Raw genomic sequence first — 25,103 nt, forward strand, 5'->3', positions numbered from 1 at the left:
TACGACTTATACGGCAATACATCTTGCTTCAGGGATAATTTATATTAATTTTGAGAAAAAAGAATGGAAAATAGCATTTCTACAAAATCTGCCCGCACGAATGGAAAAACAGAATATTCAACGAAAAAGGACACTGCATTTGAACGGCTGATTCACAACCACGTCCTGTCGATACCACAGATATCCTCCCGGCTACCCAACCGTTAAAGTATTTCACCACATTAATCGAAATGAGCTAAGCTAGTAACTTAGACTCGGAAAAGAACTGATCAATACCTTTGAAAGTTCAGAAGCTGAAAACTGTTTTATAAGCTTCTCCTGGAACCAAAAATGGTGTTTTTCAGTATCATATTGGTGGCACACTAGATCATGTGTCTTATGACTTAGCGTTATTTTTATGGGAACTTAAAAGATTGCCGCTATCGAGAACCCAGCGTTTATATTCCTCAATGCACAACTTGACTTCGGAAATACAGTCATTTCAGGGAAAAAACGAAAGAGTATATGCCTACCTACTTAAGAGAAAGTCGACGCTTACAAATAAAGATAACTTTTGAGAGATAAGAAAGTAAAACAAATATTCAGCCGAAGGTTTCTCACCCGAACACAAATACGACTTTCGTGGGACTGTAGAGCTACATTTGAGGGGCTGATTCCAAACCTTCCACCTCATGAAGATGTATCCACGTTCATCCCCACTATTCCTCAGAGTAAATATAAACGAGAGTGCTCAAGGTGGCTGCGAAGTAAGCAAAAGCCGAGTCCAAAACTAAAACCCTCAACTCCGATATTACTGAGGGAAATGGAAAATTTAGCTATGGAAACACTCATAAATATATTTAATTTAAACTTCGGACATTTCTCGTTCTTTTAAAATATAAAATTTAATGGGATTCAATTTTAAATCCAAATTCACAAGATGTTAACAAACATTTAATTAGAAATATAATCTAGGAATTAGCCATTTTAATTTGATCGTATGCTCATAAGCCGAAAATCTCTCATGTTTAAATTAACTCTGAGATCTAAATCCACCGTATCCGCGCATGACGCCATTCATTGAATCAATCGACCGACCATCGCTGAAAAAATATATCGTGCTCGACCCGTATCCTTTTATGATAATTTAATGAAAATATACGAAAATTGTCATTAGCTTTCACGGCAATGCTCGTCCATCCGCAAAAATGTAGTTAGATCATAAATTAAACGTATATTTGATAGATTCAAAAATAAACGTTATATTCCACACATTAGCTATTGAAAACTCTACCGGTTTCGACCTTTTCAGGTAACAAGTGATAACATTTTTTAATCCATCGCGTCACCATTCCACGAAATGAACTCGTAAACAATTGACTTGATACGAAACATAAACTTACCTGAATTTGAAAAAAAAATATAAAAAAGCTAGAGTTAAGGTAAGAATAAAACTTAGGTACCATACAATTTTCAAATTTTGGTAGAAAAATCAAAGAGAGCGCCTGCTTGCAAGAGGGAAATTGGCGAAGTATTGTAGCACATCGGTAGAGGCATGAATATTACAAAATAGGACGCTCAAGTCGGCCTCTAAATATGTTGCCACCCACCACACATTTAAATGTGTTTACAAAAGTCGCCACTCGCGTCGCTGACGGACAAATTGATCCGAGTTTCACGGGGAAATAAGGTATAATTTAGGTTGTCCATCTAGATATATATACACGATGATGTGATCTATAAAATTCATAACTATTTAATGCTACTTATAGGAATTACAAGCGTAATAATGCAAAATATGGGGTAAAAAAAAGTGGATCGCATTGCAGTCATCACCGCGCCGTGGACGGTTTTGAAAACCGATTACAATACGACCGAAGTGGAAGCAGAAATCAGCCTTCAATGGGATGGAATTGGACCTCTTCTATGCAGTCCCTAAGGGCAAAGGGATGAAGCCAAGCGGCAATGGATATGCGGTCAACTCGTGAGGTGAAGAGACATGGCCATTCGCCGAAGAAGCGGAGATAGGGTTGGTAAGGGGAGGTAGTAGTCTTACGTTGACCTGCATTCGGTGCAGGAGGAGGGCGAGAGATTTCAAGAGAAAGGCGATGGATGGACGCGCTCTAAGCGGCGATCTCTAAGCCGAGGCCATCGCAATAACAATCACCCATCCTCCGCAATCGCTCACGCTTTTCTCAAAGAGAACCGAAAAAAGAATACGATCATCCCCTCCTCACCCAGCGATTGGCTCGTAATTTTATGCGCTGCAGGGTTGAAAAACGTGACTCAATCGTATTCCAAGGGCAGGCCTTTCGAAAAGGAACAGTTACGCACGCACCATATTCTCCTATGCCGTGCAAATCGAAATGAAAGCCTAAGGCAATGAACTGTTCCAATGGACAGCAATCCATTCATTAATTACCTCAATTATGATAGATGATATCGATTATTAACTAGTAATTTAAAGACAATGGCACAACTTCGCGAAAGATAGCACTGACTATGCCAATAAACTTAATCTAATATTAACACATTTATTGAAATACATTCAATTCAAATTTTCAATGTTAACAATGTTCAATCAATAACAATGCACAGATGTTCAATTCATATAAATTATGCTAGTAATTTTTTGTCGTGTCATTATTATATTAAAATATTTATTCAAATTACACTTCATGGAGTGACTATTTTCTACAATGTTTTTAATTCTGAAACATTTCCGTCACAAAAATGGAATTTGAAAATCTGTGATGACTTACAAGGATTTCCCGCCCAACTTCGATTAATCCAAAAAAATAAATCGGGTTAACCGATTATTTTAGTATGGTGTAATCGATAAAATTTTCCCTCAAATATAGTGGGGGAACAATGTGTTCTTTATACTTTGAATAGCATTTTTAGTAGAATATAGCTTAAAATGAGAGCGATGGTGATGTGAAAATATTAAATGAATCTTTGAATTGAAAATTGAGAAGGATTAATAAATAGGTACATCATATGATCATATATAATCACAATATTGAGCGCAATATGTTGAAGATAACGATGTAATAGAGGCAAAACAACATTCGGAAACGCCTAGGCCAGCAATCTCAACTACAGACAAACTAAAAGTGTGTCAACGCACCGAAATTTCATCATAATGAGTCTTTGTACTAATATTAAAAGAAAATGGCCCTAAAAATAAAAAGGAGTAGTTTTTTTTCATAAATGTAATATATAATATCGACTTGAAGGATCGTTCTTCTAATTGGATGGTCTACCCAATCGAAAGGAAATTTGGTTTCCCTGGTACGATTGCAGCACTTTTCAAAGGTGCCGTATTTTTTCCAATTTTCCTTCCAATCCTATCATTATCCTTTCCACTCCTTCCGATGATCACTCGGTAAGATTCCGTGAGGCTCAGACCTTCAAAGAACTTTCTGCAGATATTTTCCACTGAATGACAGCTTCTAAATTTTGTCGTTCCTCTAAGGCTTTTAATATTTTCCAAACCCAAAATAATGAAATCACGAAATAAATCACAAAGTAATAATGTCCTAATCGGATCCACAGACCTCTGGGACAGTAAGTTACAGATGTCACGTGACGTCACAAATACAGATAGGAAAATGTAAAACTTGAGTACGTTTATAGGTTTGAATTCAACGATGGTTCATTCAACTTAATAATTTTGTATTTTTCTAATGTATTCCACCTTATGTGATCATGAATAGTTGAAATATTGCGCGCCACATGTTAAAAATCAATGGTCAAAAGTCTATCTCAAAATCCTGACGTAAGGGCCAAATTAACTCTGAAAAATATACTGGACAGCTAGGTTATGAACCCTATCATAAACATAAAAAAAACCAAGAGGTTAGACACTATGTTACTCCAACCCTCTAGAAAAAGCCGCAAGCTAACTATGCCGAAAATAATAACTCGTGATCGATCTTTGACACATGTGTGGAAGCCGAAAAACACCATTACTTATCCTTTTTATCCAATATTCCATTTGGAACGCTCCTAGAAAATCTTAATGAGAATTTGAAAAATCCGATTAACCTGTCTCATATACGTAGAAGCAATAAAACCCCTCTTCCTACCGTAAGTATCTAATAACGCATTGGGAACATTAGCAGAAATTCCGAACGAACAGTTGAACTATCCAATTTACTAGTCTCATATGCATCGAAGTCGCCAAAAAAATCGCTCCCACTAACCTATGTATCTCATAACCCACTAGAACACTTCTAGAAAATCCGAATGAGCGGTTGAACTCTCCGATTTACTCATCTCATACGCGTCGTAGCCAAAAACACGCTCTTACTATCCTTTTTATCCAATAGTGCATTTGAAACGTTCCTTCTAAATCTGTACGAGCAGTTTCACTATCCTAATTAGCAGTCTATGCGTAGAAGCCAGTGCTGTAGACTCGGCGTACTCCCTAAAATCCAAACTCGTTATAAGCGTACCGGTTGAACTACCTTTTTGCATATGTAAAGAATAGCTCTCCTGTAAATTTTCCAATGGATTTCAGAAAGAAAAATCGGAAATGATTATTTACTTGTTCAGAGTTATCTCGTGGCACAACTTGGAACTAACACGAGAGTTGTAGTTCAACATTTCAATCGCGGCCGGATGTATAATACATGTTCAGCTTCCAGTTTCTCCATATTTCCGGTGCAACCGCGTCGGTTTGTTGGTGATGACCTCGCACCACCATCCTGTGCAAAAGGCATCCTTGATAAATACACTTTTTCACCGGGCCCACCGCGTTTCGGATGCTGAGTCGCTGGCAGAAGAAGAGAAACATCTAATTGCAGCATTGAAAAAGAATGGCTACCCGGATTCGGCCCTGAAAAGGACCATTAAAAGAAAACCACTTTCAAGTGAAAAAACGGAAGACGAAAGAGCTTGGGCCGTCATCCCCTACGTCGCAGGGACCACCGAAAGGATTGCCAGGGCCCTGAAAAAGCACGGCATCACCACCAGGTTTAACTGTGCGACAAAAATTGGTGCCTTGCTGCCCACAGCCAAAGACAGACTACAGCACGACCTTCATGAAGGTGTTTACAAGGTCCCTTGCTCGTGTGGAAAAGCATACATCGGTGAGACTTGCCGTTCACTCAAGATACGGATGCAAGAGCACCGAAGGGCAACGAAAAACAGGCAATTCCAGCTGTCTGCCATATCGAAGCACGCCTGGACCCCGGGACATGACATTAAGTTTGACGACGCCAAGGTAATAGTGAAAGAAGGCAGATATTTTCCCAGACTCATCCGCGAATCCATTGAGATAGCCCGGACGGACAATTTTAACAGAGACGACGGCTACCATCTGGATGCCCATTGGAGGAGGCTCATTAGGCGGACCAATAAGAGAGCGGCAGCCACAACTGGCGGGACTGACCCCCTATATAAGGAGGACGAAAATCGTGGACCGGCATCATCTTCGACCTGAAGACGCTGGCAGCAGTGCCAGCGAAACTGTTGTCATCACCAACAAACCGACGCGGTTGCACCGGAAATATGGAGAAACTGGAACCTGAACACCGCGGAAATCTACGTAGTTACATGTTCAGCTGTTGGCAAAATTTGAGTGAGTACCGCCTAAATTTTTTTCCCAACTACAGCTCCGGTAGAAGCCAAAAACCGCTCTCCCTCCCCTCAGTATCTAATACCGCATTGGGAACACTAATATAAAATACGAATTAGCAGTTGAGCCATCCGAATTTCCCGGTCTCACTGCGGCCCTTCGATTTGACACGAAGAAGGGCGGGCGACTACAAGCCCACGCGTGTTCTATATTTGCAGGTGCGCGAACGGCGCTGTGTGTGGGGCGTTGTAGTAGCCCCCAAGCCCCCGCCGAAGCGAAAATGGAACGAGCGGACGAGAGGGCTTTGGCACTACGAAGGTTGGGCCGGGATCTCCCCGGGCATAGAGATCCACTTCTTTTCGAGGCCACGTCTTCACTAACGAGGCTGCCTCTCCGGCCCGCACCACGCACCCCGGCGGACACAATGGCAGGCGGCCCGCGTCCGTGAGTGAGGCCCCCGGGACACGAAGACGCGAGGCATGATCCGCGCGGATTAGAGGCTACGTTGCCGACGTCTCCATCCAAGAGAGCCACTCGGATTCGCCGGAGGAAGACGTTGAAATTGATTCACGACTCGGAAAGATATTTCTCCCGCCTAAAGTGATTCCCTTATATGGGGACCATCTCACCCGTCGATGGGCCAATTGGAATGATTTGGTGGCCGAGAATTCAGCCTTTCTCATCAGTTCTCATTGATTCTCGAGCGGAAGTGGTACTTTGCCGATGGCAATGATAATTATGACTGTAATTGCCGGGCCTACGGAGAAAAATATCTATGGTCCTTCATATGCCTGCACTTTTATAAGAACAACAAATTACTCATCCTTAGATAGTTTAGTAGTGTGAGCGTGGTATCCCAGTGGGTAGATCGCTTGGGTACTGATTGAAAAGATTCCGGGTTCAACTCTCGGTTGTCCCTTCGGCCACCCCCAAAGAAAATTTTCTTAGTGTAAGGTAGCCCAAGGAAAGGAACCCTGCCGAGTGTGTGGAATTCACGCGCCTGTGATAAAGTCAGGAGCGAGATCTACCCTTAACTATTCAAATCAACCTTCGGGTTGCATCACTAAGTTAGTATGTATTCGCTGATCTCCCAAATCCGCAATTACAAGGCCATTGAAGGTTTCACGAAGAAACGGTCAACATCAACTTCTTATTAATTTTCCGTAGCCCACTTTATTAATATTGTTACGCAATAAGGAAAATTTAAAGTCGGAATTTTTGCTCTATATTAAAGCAGACTTTTTTCACGTGAGATTTATTCAAAACGACCATGGTACCGTCACAGAGTGACTCGCTAAAGCTATGACGATTTCGGTTCTCGACGAAGTTACACAGAGAGAAATCATTTACATCAGGCTTGACTGTGTGAAACCTTTCCATTATGGAAAATTGAATAAACTTTGTTACTTTCACTAATATATTTGAAAAATCATCTGACGATGACCGATCGATGACCTGGCGATTTTATGAAACCCGAGTCATGCTTTCTCAAATATATTGTCGTGAACCAAACGACTCATAAAAGGGGTTTAGCCATGTGTAGCTCAGATGATCGGGGTCATCATACCTCAGAGGCAGTCACAGCAAAGAAGTACACACCCATTTTTAGGTACCAAAAAAGTTTATTCTTTGTTTTTTTCATGCTTATTTTATTTGAAAAGTTTTTGTCATCTACAATTTAAATTAGTTGCTTTCTATTCCTTTCATTCTCATTTGGAATCACACAAAAAGTGATCCTTTGGTGTCAGAGACTGTCCATACGTTCTTTGAAATGCGACATAAAACGTGACAATGTCATGCATCAAAGGAATAGATTCCATACTATAGATGACTGCCAACTCAAAACCATTCCAATGAAGTATTCTAAAGGAAAGAAAAACAGAGAAAAAAATAGAAATCGCTCAAGATGCACCCGCTTTCTCCATCAATCATCTCCCCCGACGAGCACTTCCCCGCTTCGATTAGAATTCCGACAGCACGTAAAGTTGAAACCGTTTGTATTGCAGCTGTTCTTTCGAATGATCTCAAAGTTTCCTTCTCTTTCCTACAATACGGTAAACAGCCGTTCCTTTCGAAGATTCGCGGAGAGCGCCCGGGAAAGAACAAGTTCTCTGACCTCTTTACACAAGCACACATATACGTTGTATGCGGAGGGTGTAATCTCGTTCCGTCCTCTCAAGATGCGGAGCAACTCCGTGAGAGCTCGTCTTCGCGAATGTATTCTTCTGAGAGGAACGGCGAATATTAAGGAGAGTCCGCCGGCGCTACGCTACGCTCCAAAAGAAATGCTTACTCCTAGCAAATTTCAACTCCTTTCAAATGGCGATTTAAATAATCCATTTTCACATGTGGCATCCTACTATTCAAGAAATCAACAGTAGATTGTATGGCAAAACAACTAAATGAAATGTTACATTATAATCAAAACTTTTTCTATTATATACAGCCAACAATAGCGCCTCATTTAGTCGAGCACTAACGGTTTTTTGCGTTACTTGAGCAATACGCAGCGGAAAACAACATAGCAAAACATTTTAACTTTCTACCTGTATTTTCCACACAATTGTGTGTGACCTAGAATTTGAAAGTGCTTATAATTAACGAAATAAAATTTTTCTCGTTCTTTTTAGGAATTAATACCTAAATATATGAATTGAATAAAAACTTTCTCACATTAAAGTTTAAAGTGTGACCATGACGTGCTACCACCAAAGTTACTACAACACTATGATAGTACCTTGCTAAAATATAGTATGATAAAGTCTCACTCTTATCAATATCGTTGTATGAAATACTATATGACAGTTTCTCTTCACATAACGAGTAGCAAAGATTCCACTTGCACTATGAACTTCGTCCCACACGGACTAGAATCACCAAAAATGCATTAAAACACGATGTTTTCGACGCAATTTCTACGAAATATAGTATTAAAATTCTGAATCATTTTAAAACCAGCCTTTAGAGCACAATATGGAGGATTATTCTACAAACTTGAGAAATTTAAGGCGTGAAATCCACAGCCATTCGTGCTGCATACTCTTGAAAAAGCCACCGCGAAACTATGATCTAAACTCAGACTTAAAAACAGTGAAAAAGGATTCAGAAATATAGAATATTCGAGGTTGGAATATTCCCATGCCTATAATCAAGGACGCTAACCGCATAGTGTACCTGAGACTCTTACGGAACGTAATTCTGCCGGGATATCCCACGCGGAATTGTAGACGATTCAGGTAATTCTCTGTTTTCTTTTTAAAAATAACCTTCCTGTCCTTGTTTTTTTTTTCTCGGAGAAGCAGGCACGAGCAAGCAAGCGAGGAGTTAATTGTTCCCTGGAGAAAACGGAACAATGACCTGCAAATGGGATAACGGTGGTCTTTCCCAGCCTCGAAGCGGGCGGCAAGAAACTTCAGCTCGTAATTACGGTGCGTTTCTGAAGAGATCGGAGACCATGAGAGAGAATAGAAATAATGGTAAATGGTGGGAACCAGGATGAAAGGGAAAGTCAAAGCATAGACGAGCGTGCACGACGTGAAGAACGCAGATAGACACGATGAGCATTCACAGAGAGAATCGCGGTGTAGTGGTTTCTCTGGCATTAAATCAACATGCCATTAGAAAAATCGTCAGTTGGATTACTCAAAGAGCGATAAATGATGCGGAAAACAATTGTGCCATAATTTTAGCCTTGCTCATTTCAGCATTGCTATGGACAGTTATCATAATTTTAGAAACACATTTTTATCGCGGTTGTAACGAAAAATTTAGCCGTTTATCGTAGGTTACTAATAATCCAAGCTCAAGCGTTAAAAGTTTCTTAGTTGAATGTAGGTATCGATTGCAATACCGCATATATGCAATTAAAATGGTTAAATTTTGATATTTTAAGACGATTATAAATTCCATGATCGCCAAAGTTTCGAAGAATGACTTTATTTACCATTCTATTTAATGAAAAAGCTTTTTTTTACGGATAGAAACTAAAATGGAAACAATTTTTGGGTGTATGTATTTTTATCAAATATTATAGTAACTTAAAAGCCGCTTATGAGTGTGTCGGTTTATTTGTAAGAATGAGCATCACTACAATATTAATTCAGGAGACTATTGTAATAGTTTGGCTATTGCCAAATTATGATTTTGACGGTTTATTTTTCCTGTATTTCGTACAGTTTTTCGTTCGGTATATACCAACGAATTTTGATCTATTTTTCACATGAAGTAAAATTATCACGCTTTTGATTATTTTATAATTACAATTACAAATGGGATATTGTATCCAATATCGAATCAAGTGAACAAGACTTTTGAGCCGAAAAAATGAGTTTTCATTTGTATCTCACGTTTTTGGTTCACCCATGGGCCGGCCGACTCAGAAAATCGAAGTCTAAAATTCAAATTCGAACCGTCGAGCAAGTAGAAAGGAAATTTGAATCCCCAGCACGTACGCACTTGGGAGAAGGAGCATATAATCTCCATTCAGAGACTCAAACCATACACAACGCCGCAGATCACAGCCAAACGCGAGAAAACCCAAATGCTTCAACAGACTCAGCGGTCGAGGCGAGGCAAGGAAACGTAAAGATAACGGTACACCTGAGTCAAGTTTTGAAGAAGGCGAGGGGAGCGTGAAGGAACGGAAGGGGGACTTTTTATCACCACGGGAGGGGAAGGTTGCTCGATTCGGAGTCCGAGGATGTAATACGAGAACTCGAAAACTGGTTAGACCGTTTTGGCGCGAAGATTTTGGGACGGAAGAAGACACCATCGAGGCCGAGGAAAAAAAACACAGGAAGCGCGTAATTCACGTAAAGAAATAATTAGTGTAGACTAAAAAAGAAAACTGAAATATGTAATTGAAACGGTTAAAAATAAGCATTAAAAACAACAGCGCTTTTATTTTAGACCACCGTACGACGTTAAATTAGGTGTATTACGCAAGGAACCCTATAAGTCTTCATGTTTCATGTCTTTCAGGTTGTCCTTCATGGCTACCTAAAGTTACTCCGTTTTATGTAATTAATTCTATTCTGTACCTACTTTTATTTTTTTGTAATAATAAAACAATTTATTATAATATAAGTAAGAAAATACACATATTTGCGAAACACAAACCTCATTTATTCAGTTTCTTTCTTGAAAAAAGATTTTCTTCATCAAAGTTATGCCATGGCGCAGGGTAAAATTTAATTTTAAAAGCTATTTGTAATGCGGAGATGTCGTTTTCTCTATAAAAAAAAACAATGAAGTTCACCGATCAAGTAGTTTGCCCGTGACGAGATGAAGAAGGCAACCGTTTCGCCGTTCTCATAGTTTTTCGAGTGTTCTTCTTCTTTCTATCGGCCGTATAAGCTAAACGCTGACGTTTAAACAATGTTTTATGATTCATTGTTGTAGTCGAATAATAAATGAGTAAAAATATATATCACACGACCAAATGGAGCTTCGGCAGAATTTCTCACAAATGAATAAAGTTCAGCGTTCCACCTTTTTCGCGCCGATAGTATTTTTATTACAACAATAGCTAATATGTGAGCGAAGAATATGGTTATTTTAAATGGTACATCAAATATCGAGGTAAGGTTCTTAAAAAATAAATATTCTGCCTGTCATATTCTAGAAACATTAGTATGCAATGAAATATTCTAGAATGAAATATTCTCTTAAAACAATCGATTACCAGTACAATCGATCATGGAATATTTAAATGAATAAAAACGAACAAACTTTGTATTAATCCACCAATTTATTTACGCGGTACGACTAGTTTCAACGCAGCGGCGTCATCCCCAGGTACAAAGGTTACATACAATCAAACATCATTATCTATCATGTGGTATCTGTGGTATCGTTGAAACTAGTCTTGCCGTGTAAATAAATTGGTGGATTAATACAAAGTTTGTTCGTTTTTATTCATTGGCATGAACTTCCACAAAGTTGAGCCTGTGACTATAGAGATTATATGGAATATTTAGTTCAATTCACACACACTGCATGCACAATATAACTCTCTTGAATGTATTACTGATCATTATTGATGGATTTCAAAGAAATTGATTAATTCATTTCAATGGCATAAACTTCCATGCTATCAAACAGGAGAGTTCTAAAAATGGATTTTGCATTCCCAGCTTTCGATAATTGGGGTTTTGGCCAGCGCTTTTATTTCAGACCACAGTAGTACGTTAAATTAGGTCTATCACGAAAGGAAACCCCATAAAGTAAAAAAATACGCATACTTACGAAATGCAAACCTCATTTATTCAGTTGATTTAATAAAAATAAGAGTTGATTAAAATTAAATAAAACTGACCGACCCGACACGACGGAAGAGTTAGCTGAAAAATTTACTCCCTTTTCCACCTCCAGACGAGAGAGGACCGTTCAGCAAAATAAATTTGTCGCCGACGAAAAAAAAAAAAGAATAAGACAGACACCGCGTCGAACGCGCCTCGCAAAACAAAAACACACTTATCTCCTCGAGCCCGCCAAAAAACAAAAGAGGTACGCTCGCCGCCTCGTGAGCGTGCTCTCGATTGAGCGCCCGGCCCGTGCCGACTTTAATCGCGTGAAAGCCTCGACTCGGAGAGCGGGAGCTGAACACGCGACCAGTAGGGTACGGAGGGGGGGCAGAGGGGAGCAGTTTGATGACGGGGGTAGGGGAGGCAGAGCGAAGCGAGGCACCGAGCCCTCTAAAACACGCTACAACTTGGTGAACACGTTGGACGCATTAAAAAGACGCATCTCTCCCCCTTAATCGGTCTCACGTTATCATTTTTAGCGACGCGGTTTGCTCCCCTTAAGGCACCTTCTTATTTGCAAAGTTTTACATCGATTTTCTATTAGTAGTGAATATACTGGTCTATTATCGTTGCACAACCATCCTTCCTCCACCCTACAAAAAGCCCGTATTTCATTCGCCTTCACCGGGAATCGAACCCGGATCTCCCGCTTTCCGGTCGAAGGCTTTAGACAGTTAAGGTACGAGGCGTCATTCTTATCGTTGGAAATTGGAGGAATATACCGGACAAGGTGGTAATGGACTGCTGAGCATATGATGAGACAAGCAGTCCAAATCGTGCGCACAGCGCCACAGCCGGAGAGTCGCATCATATGCTAATCAGTCCGTACCACCTTGTCCGATATAGTCTTACAATTTCCACCGTTGAAAATGACGCCTCGGTAGCTTAACTAGCTGTAGCACTCGACCGAAAATCCGAAGATCCGAGATCGGATTCCCGAATGATTTTTCGACGTGGATTTTTCGCACAATTTGAGCATTTGACTCCTTAAATTTATCACCGCGGCTAGTCCCGGTATACTTAATAAGATGCTTTGGGTGCATCGTTATCTCCGGCGGGCAAATCACTAGAATTGTTGAGTTGTCAAGAGCATCCGGCAACAGGGCAAACTCGAGGCCAATCAGAGCGCTAGGCTCAAAGTTTCTGTAGTTTAAAATTGGTGCGTTTATCAAAAAACGCGAAAAAGTATTTCATCCAAACGCCGGCAGAAATGGAGTTCCTGGCACTGGGAAGCCCAGTAGACATTCACGGCCAGAAGTAACAATTGTTCGATGCTCATCATTGAAATTGGATCTGTTCTCTGTTAAACATGGTGGAGAAAAATTATGCCACGAAATTTTGACTCTGGATAGCTGATGCCAGTAGGAACCAAAATTACTGATGATGTTTAGGTCGAAAACGCAACATTTTTAAAATGAAGAAACTTTGAGCCAATCGGTCCGATTTTCCCGAGTTTGCCCTGTTGCCGGATGCTCTGGACAACTCATGACTTCGAGTACATTTCCTGCATTTCCCTTTCCCTTTGTCCTGAGTATTCGACAACAGGGCAAACTCGCGGCCAATCAGAACGCTAGGCTCAAAGTTTCCGTAGTTTAAAAATGGTGCGTTTTCAACCAAAACATCATGGTAACTTTGGTTCCTACTGGCATCAGCTATCCAGGTTTAAAATTTCGTGACACAATTTTTCCCTACCTTGCATTACTTTGCACCCATGTGTGTGACTACATACAAAATTACTTGTTTCATACAGTCCATTTGATACAGAGTGCGGCAACATTACATCTTTTTTTCAAAATGAACGCCTTTCAGTCGGTTGATGTTGTAACGGAGCGTTTGTGGTCTTGTTAAATAGGCGTAAGTATAAAGTTTTGTACCCAAAAAGTGTATTTGCCGTCATTCGTTCGAACAGTGAGGAACGTGCGCTTGCCTTTGAGGCCCATTTTTTTAGTGGCTATTTTTGAGAGGCGATTTGGATTGGCCTCTCGATTTGGCACCTTGTGATTTTTTCTCTACGGAGTTTTTGGAAATCTCGTGATTATGTGAACCGACCGAGAACCCTAGAAGCTTTGAACACCAATATCCACGAAGAACTTGCCAGCAAAACGCCTGCTCTGCTGGCAAGAGTCACGACAAATGCCAGAAATCGGTTTACTCCGCGTGTGTGAAGAATGGGGGACGTCACCTACCTGATTTGATCTTTCAAAACTTTGTTTACAGAAATTTAGACGAGTGCCTATATTGTCCAACGCTAATTAAAATTTATTATCCATTAAAAGGGTTTTATTTAAGAGTTTTGAAAAAAAGGAAGCTGTGTAGCCTCACCATGCATAATTCAATCATCAAATCTCGATAACCAGAAATCGCCCATCGAGCGAGGTAGCCACCACTAAAGCAAGAGCGGACGGTCGACATTCATTTGTCGGGCACTCTGCCTCCGGATGGCATCGTGACTGAGACTTGGGTAGGCTGACCCATTTCCACCGCTTACCCACCCCCATTCTCCACCCCCAACCCCACGTCCGTCCGCCCCCCACCCACCCAACTCCCGTCCCACATCACTCATCTACCTCATTGTTTTGTTTCCAAGGTGACTGCGGGCGGCGAGTGGGGATTAAAAAAAAACAAACATAAAGGAACACCCGGGGACGCTTCTTTTCACACACGACTTCTTCCGCCGTGCCGTCCCCGACTCAACAAACTTGGGCAGTAATATCATTCTGTCCTCGCTCGTGTATTTTATTTCAGGACATACGCGGTATAAAGTCATCTCGATTTTTTATGTATTTTGCAAGTGATAAAGAAGTGCAATACCGCAAGGAATTTCCCTCAAATTCAAGCCCTCATCGCAATGAACTTGTTCCTACTGAGTGGTTTGTATCATCAAGTTATGCCCATTTCTGCTTAATTGGTCGCGCACAGTAGAAGTTTTCTTAAAGCCCCAATAACTTAAGAACGCCAAAGTACATATCCCATGATCATCACTGGTAAACAATCCTAAGATTGGTTTGACGCAGCTCTCCATTCAATTCTCCTACCAGCCAATCTTTTCACAGCTACGTGTTTCTTCTCCTTAACATCCTTCTTCAACTTACCCATATATTTTATTCGCAGCATTCCTTTTCCATTCGATTGACTTCATCAGGCTATCTTGTCTCAAGATATAGCCGGCTGTTTCGTTTACTTATCAAGGCTTTCTCGAGGCTTCTCTTCTCACCAACTATTCTTACGACATCTTCATTTCATACTTGGTGTACGGTACCATTAAAAATGTATGCAGCACGGGCCGAATCAAAATTTGAAGTTTAGAATTAATTTGTGCATGAGTGAGTCGGCAACCCTTAAGTAACAAAGGGTTTCCAATTCCAAATATTTGTCCATACACATTTCAAATAATATTCGTTTTACGAGGAGCTAAAATTATTATTCACATTGGTAACAGATTTCGGGCGTTTCTACGCGTAGTCTTATCTAAAGGCGACGAGTCTCCAGCCATTATGCTGGCGTCTTCGGCGTCTGCTGAAGACGTCAGCAAGATGGCTGAAGACACTGTCGTCGTCTTTAGACAAGAGTACGCGGAGGAACACCCGAAAAGTCGTTACCAATGTGGAGAAACGCCACGGATATCTGATCCTAATATTATCATTAATAATATTATTATAAATACAGCCGGTAGACATTTGGCGGTACTACCCTCAACGTGAGTGAAATTCAGCAGTGGATATCGTATAATAATGAATGTTAAATGCCTTGGTGACCTGCTCGGAGGAGGGCCATGCGGGTGTGGGTTGGAAGATGACCGGCATCCGCGGCGGCGGTAAAGAGTACGACACACACAGCACGGCTGCCCACCGCCGTGACGCCATTGGAGCAAACATGGGTGCGGGGCAATAGCACGCCCTTGGCACGGTTGTTTCGAAGTGCGGGCGGTGGCGAGTGGGTGTGGGAAACCTCAGCTCGTGCCAAAGACCCCATCGAATATGACTCCCGTAACGTCCTGCGTCCTCCATTCGAGGAGCACCAGTGGGTTGAGAGAAAGGAAAATGGTGGGCATGGAATAATAGAAATCGCTCACCCATTCCTAATTCCTGTTTGGACTAAATAATAAAAGTTTTCAGTGTGTTTCAAAACAGAGGATGTTGTCCCCATTATAGTGAGGATAATTTTTCACGCACATTTATAGGCATTCATAACAAGTACATATAAAAATAAATTCTCCTATTTTGGTTTCAAAATACTTTTCTTTAATTTTTACTGTCATATTGTCATTGAATTTATTTCATCATCATCATCATCATTAGTTTGACGCAGCTCTCCATTCTTCTCTCCTATCCGCTAATATTTTCATAGGGATATATTTCTTCTCTTTTACATCCTATGTAACCTGTCCTGCGTTACTTTTACGGGGCTGTACCTTGCCCTTCTTCCCTTCCACCTGTCCTTATAAGATTGTTCTCATTTCATTTATTTATGAAATAAAAATTACAAATGTAATATGAAAATAATTTAAGCAATATAACAGTCGGATAATTTTTATTCAAAATATTAAATGTTATGTTTGTAATATGCCACTACGTAATATAATAATGAAACCATCTCACAAGAATTGTGGTTTAGAAGGACCAAGTTTTTATAAATGCAATTAAGGCATTCTCTTCTTCCTCAAATACTCTAATTGATCCATATTAGAAGCTTTGATAACTATGACTGTCTGGTATTAACCGATCATTTTTCTGCGGATAGATTAAAATAAATGTGCTAAGAGTTATTCAATAATTTTCCTCCGTGAGAAAAAAAATGTGCCTATGCAATTAGTGAGGGTAGAATTTGCGAGCACCACGCACACGATTAAATACTAACAGAATATATATTTATGGAAAACAAAGTGCAGTTATCATGAATTGGAAAAATGGTACGCCTAAACTTGGATCTTAAGTACTGAAGTTCACCGAATTACTTTCAGCAACATAATAATCATATCTACTCTTTTCAACGTTTATTCCAACGCTCCTATGAGTAGCGTGGTCACTTGGAAATGTGCATATTTGGTGACTAAAGTTGGCAGACTTTTATTGCCCGCAGACCGCTTTCTCAAATTCTCAAAGCTGCGTGGGCTTTGAATACTTTCCCAGCGTATTTTTATACAGTTCTATAGTAAGTCTACTTATATCGTACAAAGTCTAATGACTAAATCTCAATATCGGGAGGATTAAATTATTTTCAACTATTAACTGTGGCATGATAGTTCACATTAAAGTTCCTCGGAAGTCGCGGGTCGCTGAACTTTGGTTTATACCAAAGGTGCAGAAAATACAGATATTACTGACTCACTTTAATAATTATTGCTGTTCTTTATTTAAGGCTTAATTTTGTAATAAAGATGTTATTTATAATTTTTTACCTAGATTTTTAATGTCGCATGTATGCATGCTTTTACGTTTACTTAATTTTTTATACTGTTTTAAATTCAACTTTTATTATTGAGAAGAATGGGTTTTATCCGCTTTTTAATATTAAAATTTTATCATGATTTAAACCCATGCTATAATTTCAGGTTTTTAAATTTATTTATTCAACATATTTATTTATCCTATACACTCGTTTAACTATTTATTTATTTATTTCCATTTATTTCATTGCTATATGCTCTGTTGGATATTCTACTTGAGGCCACCAGTTCTGCCCGTTGGTGTTGGAGAAAGAGGGTGCTATGCTATAACCTGCCTCCTGACTTGGCTAAATCACCACAAGAACATGATAATTTCTACCGGCCTGCGCGCCTATTGAACTGAACATTCTGTAAAGGCCTGTTTACACGGTACATTAACACGTACGGGTTAATGTCTAAATGTATGAACGCGAGAATGAACGCCAAAATGCACCGTGTAACCACCCAACTTGTGCGAATACATGCACAGAAAATAGAACCTGTTCTAATTTGGTTCATTAATTCGTACATGTTCCGTTCCGGTCCACAAAAGTCATTCACGCAAACGTATATTAACTCGCACGTGTTAATGTATCGTGTAAACAGGCCTTAAGAGAGCCCTGGTCCGAGGGAAGAGGGGGCCAGATTGTGGCCTCACCCGGGCCAGGTTAAATGAAACGAAAAGTAAAGTCACTGTAACATTCAATGTTGGAGGCTATTAGGTCATCCCAGGAGGTGCAAAACTTCTGACGTTTCGACCGCATTAAGCCATCCAATCATGATGAAACAGAATGGTCCTCAAAGATAAAAAAAACAATTCGATTCCTCGAGCCATTTACCCGCGACACCGTTGCTCATCAATCATTTTGCCATATCTTCGAAGGCGAGCCCGTGATGTATCGCTCAGTTGACGTTTAGATCGATTGATTGATCATAGCCCGATGGAATCAGGAAGGCGACAAACTCATCAACGAGAGAAGTGCTCTCCTGATCCAACGGAGTTATAAACTTCCAGGAGAAGACTTTCGGTAGAAATTTGGATACGTACTACCCTATTTTATCGCAAAACCGCTAATGTTACAAACATTTTTCCCCATCAAGCGGGTCCGTGTGAATGAAGATGTATCTCTTCTGGGCTATACTCCTCGTCTGACCATATTTATTACGCACGACAATTTTCCTCCAGTATTTCAGTGGGATTCTTCAGGTCACTTCAGAGACTCCATATATCATGGAGGAAAATTGTTAGAATACTTATTTTTCTCCTTTACCGAGAGCATATTATGACTGTTTTCTAATTGCGTGAGTATTGGCTTCCTCAAAGAGTGATTTGATTTGCCTGTCAAATGTAAAAGAAAATATGGATTTAATGAGAATTCACGAGTCAAATTACGAACCTTTGCGACAGCTTTGAGCGAAGAAGCAGTCAGCAATAAATGCATACTTTTGCAACGTGATTGCCATAAGAATGCAATCACGCCAGTTCTAAATGAATATTCAGCCTTGAATAAGCCACAAGTGTGAATCTGCGCTATTCTCACTGTGAAATATTGCCGTGAAAAGCATCCTAGCAATCAAATCACCAAGGTTTACCGAGACGGAGATAAGAAAAAATGAAATTAGAAGATCAGTAGTCCGTAGGTGACCTTCAGAGCGAGAAAGAAAGTAAACGGGATCGTTTACCAATTTTATTTTATTGCAAATTTTAATTCAGTTTGCGATAAAAAGAGACCCATATTTTTCCGTTTTTCCATGCACCACTAACTACTTGGCGACGAAAAATCGAAGACCCTCCAGCAGATAAGTTGATGACGTCACAACGCCATGCTGAGCTGGTTACTCCCACTAAGTTACTCCTCCGTCTTGTGTATGGAAGTGGTTGGTATTTATACTCTTGTAAGCGATTCCATTCCACGATGCATCGTTCAACCTGAACAAGTAAATAAACTTGCTGAAATCCGACATTTATAAAGTTTGCGCGGAAGAAATTCCACTCTGAGAATGGTGGTTGGTAATAAAATCAAGTCCAAGAATACTAGGTTAGTTCTGCTCAGTTTAACTTCATGAAATCTTCAGAAATGGCTGTAAACTTAAAACACTAAGTTTTCCTAGTAATTCAGCATTCGCTCTCATAGATACTTGGGTTTCCAGCAACTAATGTGTCTACAATAAACGAATACTTGAGAATGCCTTGTCATCAGCATCAATCTTCAAATAGCCTTTGTATTCTGAAAAATGACTTATCCGTCGCATCTTTCGAGAAAAAAAATATTTATGCATTAGGTGATGGTAGGCTTGAAGGTTTCCTTTCCTCATTTCTCGAGCGTAATGGAGGAAAATATCATGTTGCACTTTACATAAAGTTTCCTTCGCCAAAACTGTAAAAGATTTTCCTAAAAATAATTACACACATATAATTTTACATAACTGTATATATGATCAATATACAATGGCAGTTTAAGAATTCAGAAAAAAAGGTAAAGCGTCTATATCTTTATAGCTTCTATTCTCCTAAGATCATGAAAGCTAATGGCTATTTCTCTCTGTAACTAGCGTTTAAAAATTTACATGAAGATAAAGTAAACCATGCATTGCTCGTGGATGTCTAGGTGATTATTTTATGGTATCTGAGAAAGGAAATAAAATATTTGACTGCCAAGGAATATATTACAGACGCTATGACTGATGAAACTACTTACATGACTTACATATTTTTAATGAGAGGCGTAGATAGGAAAAATAACAGCACTAAAAATTTCAAAGACGGGCATTCGTGCACATGCAAAGAGATTACATAGCTTTCTTCATCAGACACATGGGTTTTGCACATGGACACATAGCTCAAAATAGAGAAATCGATCGAAAAAACACGGAAGACTGATATACAACCCTATTTAATTTTCACCAATTTATATGCAATTCAGCTATATACACTAGTTTTTTAATTTATTGATTAATCAAATATAAAAAAACTTTCCACTTGAAATGGCTAAGAAGAAAATATTCAGCAGGAAAAATGTACCTTCAACTAAACTATAGGTATATCAAAAACGATATCTGACCATCAGTGGGAATTTTCCAAATTTTCTGATTTTAAATGAAAAATATTTTAACAGTAAAGGCTCTTTGCAAAACTGGTGTAAGAAAAATAAATAATCGTGAATTGAATAAAAAATTTCATACGGTAATTATGTAACAAGAGTAAAAATAATTTAAAAAACTCATGGGGAAGATTTCAGGAGAAATAAATGAATTTCTGTTTCAAAAACAGATTTTAATGATGAGAAGAGTTCTGGGGATCGCCACGTGGAACTGCAGTTACTGCCGACGTTTCAATTTCCGACTCGGCCATTGTCCTCGGAGCTAGTCTTTCATATGTCTTAGGTGATAGCCCCAGTCGGACATCGAAGCGTCGGCAGTGATGCAATTCCTGACCACGTGGCGATCCCGCGAACTCATTATGACGCGTCTGTTCTCCAAGAAAGCACCAAATCCTTCTTATCAGATTTATAACATTTACTGAAGTTCCTTCTTTTAATTATTTTCAATTTTTTTTCCAACTGCAACCCAAACCAATGACTCCTAGTTCATAGATTGTTTCGTCGGTGCCCATATAGTGCGCGTATATCCATCCATGTGGACTTAATCAACACGATGCCTTTGCATGTATGTAATCTATGCACTATACTGCAATTAAATATTCGAATTTCTGTCCATTCATAATACTAACACTCCCAATGGTATATAATCCCGTTAAAGCAATGCCTAAGGAATAATAATGTATATTAGGAGCAACTACTTGCCAAAAAAGATGGTATCGTGCAAGGATATCATACAGAAAAAAAGTCTAGCATTTCTGTCTATAGATCAGACTCCCTAAGAGGATACTGAAGGAGGAGAGGTTGCAAATCATTCACGTCTATCTATCACGTTCTCCACAAAAGATAAGGATGCTTACAATGGTTCACATACTTTTTTGAAACGCCAATTCTTCGAAGCGGCCCTTGAGTCCGTCTATTCGCCCTGGGCCCAAGCTCCATATTTCTGCCCGGTCACGAGGCATCATTGTGTCTGACACCCCTGCGGTAAAAGTAGAAGAGAATGAGAAGGGGTGGGGGAGAGACGAAACGGGGAGGCGGGGGTCGCAAGGGGAAGGGGCACGATTAAGGGCCAAAGTGGATTGATGGTTGGCAGGTGAAAGATAATGCAATTATGAAACACCGGTAGGCGGTAAATTCATGGGAACATAGCGATGGTTAATTTAACGAATACCTGAAAGTGCGACTGATAGAGAATCGGTGAGTGGTTCTTGGAATTTTCTCGTAGGAATTCTTGGAATTTTTTCCTATACGATAGATTCACGGAAAATTTTGGGTGTTTTGTTAAAACATCCGCATAATTTTACTAATCATACCACTGGACTTTTTAACTGTTTTGTACACTACTGAAGTCACTGAAAGTTTTCTGCAGTCAATGTTTTCAGCTAGAAACCTTTAAAGGCTATGGTCATTCTAAAAAGTTTAAATAAATCATTGTTATTCTTCTCAATACTATGTAAGATGAGTTCTTTTTGAAAATTTAAATCGGTAAATGCGAAATATATTTAACGTAGACCAAGCTCTATTGGGACTTTCATTTCAAAGTATCACTTGCGCAAAATGAATGTACACTCTTCAGTGAAACCATGGATGATTTGCAAATATTGATGGATGGCAGGTGAAAGATAATTCAATAATGAGAAACGGATACCTAGGTGGTTAATTCATGGGAAAATAGCGAGAGTGAACTTAACGAACAACTGAAAATACAACGACTGGCACTAGAATCGGTGAGCGGTTAGGCGAATTCTTAAAATTTTCTTCTATATGATTAATTCACGTAAATTTTTGGGTATTTCGCTGAAACACTCAGATAATTTTACAAACTATACCAACACACATCCTAATTACTGTACATATTAGTGAAGTCACTGAAATTTTGCTGCATTCAACGTTTTCTTCTAGACACCTTTAAATTATTCGATCCATCTAACATTTGATAGATAAACCACCGTTATTCTTCGATATATTATTTTCAATTACTTCTCTTCGATCATTCAAATCGCTAAATGCGAGATATATTTTACCTAAATCAAGCTATTTCAAAATTATCATTTCAAATTATCGTTTTCATAATGAATGCATACAACTATTCAGTGAAACCATGGAAATAAGTTAATTTTGAAATGAAAAATATAGATAGAGTATTTTATTTCTATAAATGTTCAAGCAGAGTAATAAATCCCAACATAGAGAAGGTGATAGGTATAATATACACCGAAAAAGGTAGGGAAGAAAATCAAGCTTTTAGCTCGATGGGCTTAAATAAAAAGATATCAAATTAAAAATATGATCATGACTTACTTGAAGTAACTCACATATGATATGGATGATTGTTATTTTTAAAAACATCAGATTACAATCTTAAGGGTTCTTCAGCATATAACTTGGAAGTAGTGAACTGGAAAAACGGAGAACTGGTCTAGATATGTGGAACTAAATGATTTGTGGAGCAGTGTTCAACTACATTCCTAAAACGCTTTAGACTTTTCTTCCCAGAGCATTCAAGCTTATTGGTATATTCATTAATGTGAACCGAGGCTTCAAAATTCCTTTCAATAGTTTCTGAAAATCTTACGGCAACAACCATCCCCTGAAAACCGAGGTAACAATTTTGGGTTATCATTATAACCTTTAAGTGCCAGCAATATCCTATTAATCAAATAATATAGATACATATAATAATAATAATCAAATAATTGACATACATGCAAGTGAAAAAACAGCGATGTTAATATAAACCTGCGGTGCCCCCTAGATGATACGATTTTCTTCAGGAATACCTTCTTGAAGCCTCAATGTCAACACCGACCCATTGCGCGCAAATTAAATCGTCTGGAATAAAAAAAACAGACCGGAGAGGAAAAAAAATCGACGATAAGGTTCCTCATTTGAGCGACCAAATACTTCGATGCTGGCTCGAAGTTGATATTAGTTCGAGGAAAACACTGACGGTCGGTTGAATAAAAAAAAATGAGGTGCTTGTTAACTAAAAAAGTTGAAAAAAGGGAGAGGAGAGCCGAAAAAAAACCCACTCCCTCCCTCTCCTTTACGCCCTCCAACCCCCGCCGCGGCTCTCGAGTTACCAGCCCGGTCGCGACCAATGCTTCCTCCATCCCGGGCGAACCACCCCTCCCTCTTTCGGCGGGTGTGGACGATGAACTCCCGAGAACGGGGAAAAAACGTCCGGCGAAACAAGAGGCGAGTGCTCAGTGTACATGGGATAGAAAGAGGGAAGGAGACAGTTAGTGAGGCGATGATGAGGCGGACTGTAGTGAGGAAGAGGAGGACAAGGGAATGTGCATTTTTTTCTCGCTAAGGGTTAGCGCCAGGGTGTGCGGAATAGACCGAAAACATTGGCGTCGCCAGAAAACGAATTGAGAAGGGTTCGGTCAAAATTGATTTTTTTTTTATATTTTACAACTGGAAGGACCGTATTTTTTTCGACCCCATATAAGGCGCATGGGGGCGCGTGCCCCACCCCCCCAGACGCTTAAACAATAGACAAATTTTTAATAATTTTATAATTACGTTCGTATTGTTTTGTGTATTACGGAGCCTCAATCATTTGATCTCATATGTATCTCATAGATATCTCATATAGATCTTATTACTTTCATATTGAAATAATGAGAATATTTCGCACAGTAATTATTGTACATATCTTGTTTTTAATATCAAGTATGAGAGGGCCGTTTGATTATCAGACACTTGTCCCCCCGCACCCCCCATAAAAAATTCTGGATCCGCCCTCGATGGAATGATTTCATAGTACATCATGTAAATCTTTTCAGGATATGAAATAAAAGTGCTTAGCACTTTTACACATTAATACTTATTTAAATAATAAGTCAACATGTTTCACTACACTACAGCATCTTGAGGAATTCATTGAATCCTGATGATGCTGCAGATAAGTGAAACATATTGCCTCATTTTAAAATAAATATTTATGTGGAAACGTGCGAAATATCTTTACCTTATCTCCTAAAATGGACTTCCACTGACTATTAGCCTCCACCATTCATTTTATTAAACCTTTTCATATGCAACGGATCGATATTTGTTCTTTTGCATAAACAATATCTAAAAACACTCATTTGCATGAAAATGAGTGTTTACAAACATTTTTCCAAATGATCGGACTTCTCCTCATAGTTGGAATAGTTACGCCTAATGCGACAATTAACTCAGAAAATATTAGTCAATAAAAAAAAGAAAAAGTCATTGTACGCATGTTAATTTAGAACTGAAAATATGTTTATAATAAAATTTCCACAACAACTGTTAAAAATTGGTAGAAAAATATTTTTTATCTAGAAAGAAGGGCTTATTTTGACTAGGTAGCTAATAGGAATAGATATTCTGAATAACCCGCAAGCCAATTTTAGGAACAAGAGACTCATCCACAGAATTGAAGAGATAATTTTTTTCACATCATATTTCGACTTAAGTCACAGTTTTCCAACGAAGATAACATCGAAATTCAGTCATGCCCGCATTTTTATGTGCCAGCAGAATATTATTTTGAAGACACAGAAGCCTAGGCGAGAAAAAGCTACCAATCCTCGTGTATTTAAGCAACATATAAAATTATATTAGTAAAAAAAACGAAAAAACCACATCACCCGCCATTTAACGGAAACTCTATGATACTTTCTAATTGTGAGGCGTAACTGAAGTGACCAAAAATCGCCGGAAATGACAAGTTT

At 39.2% G+C, this 25,103-nt stretch overlaps 1 protein-coding gene across 3 annotated transcripts in view; it reads right to left on the reverse strand.

Annotated features, from left to right (window-relative positions):
- Positions 1 to 25,103, reverse strand: part of LOC124154291 (protein Skeletor, isoforms B/C-like) — a 267,181-nt gene that overhangs the window by 215,084 nt on the left and 26,994 nt on the right. For 2 of the 3 annotated variants that reach the window (XM_046527914.1, XM_046527915.1), the window contains exon 2: positions 21,266 to 21,373. The exons of the other annotated variant lie outside the window; for it this stretch is intronic. In XM_046527914.1, coding sequence (XP_046383870.1) covers positions 21,266 to 21,373 — 108 coding nt within the window. The remainder of the gene's footprint in view (positions 1 to 21,265; positions 21,374 to 25,103) is intronic. 3 annotated transcript variants of the gene reach the window in all.

This window comes from Ischnura elegans, chromosome 2 (genome assembly GCF_921293095.1).
Source record: "Ischnura elegans chromosome 2, ioIscEleg1.1, whole genome shotgun sequence".
Taxonomy (NCBI): domain Eukaryota; kingdom Metazoa; phylum Arthropoda; class Insecta; order Odonata; family Coenagrionidae; genus Ischnura; species Ischnura elegans.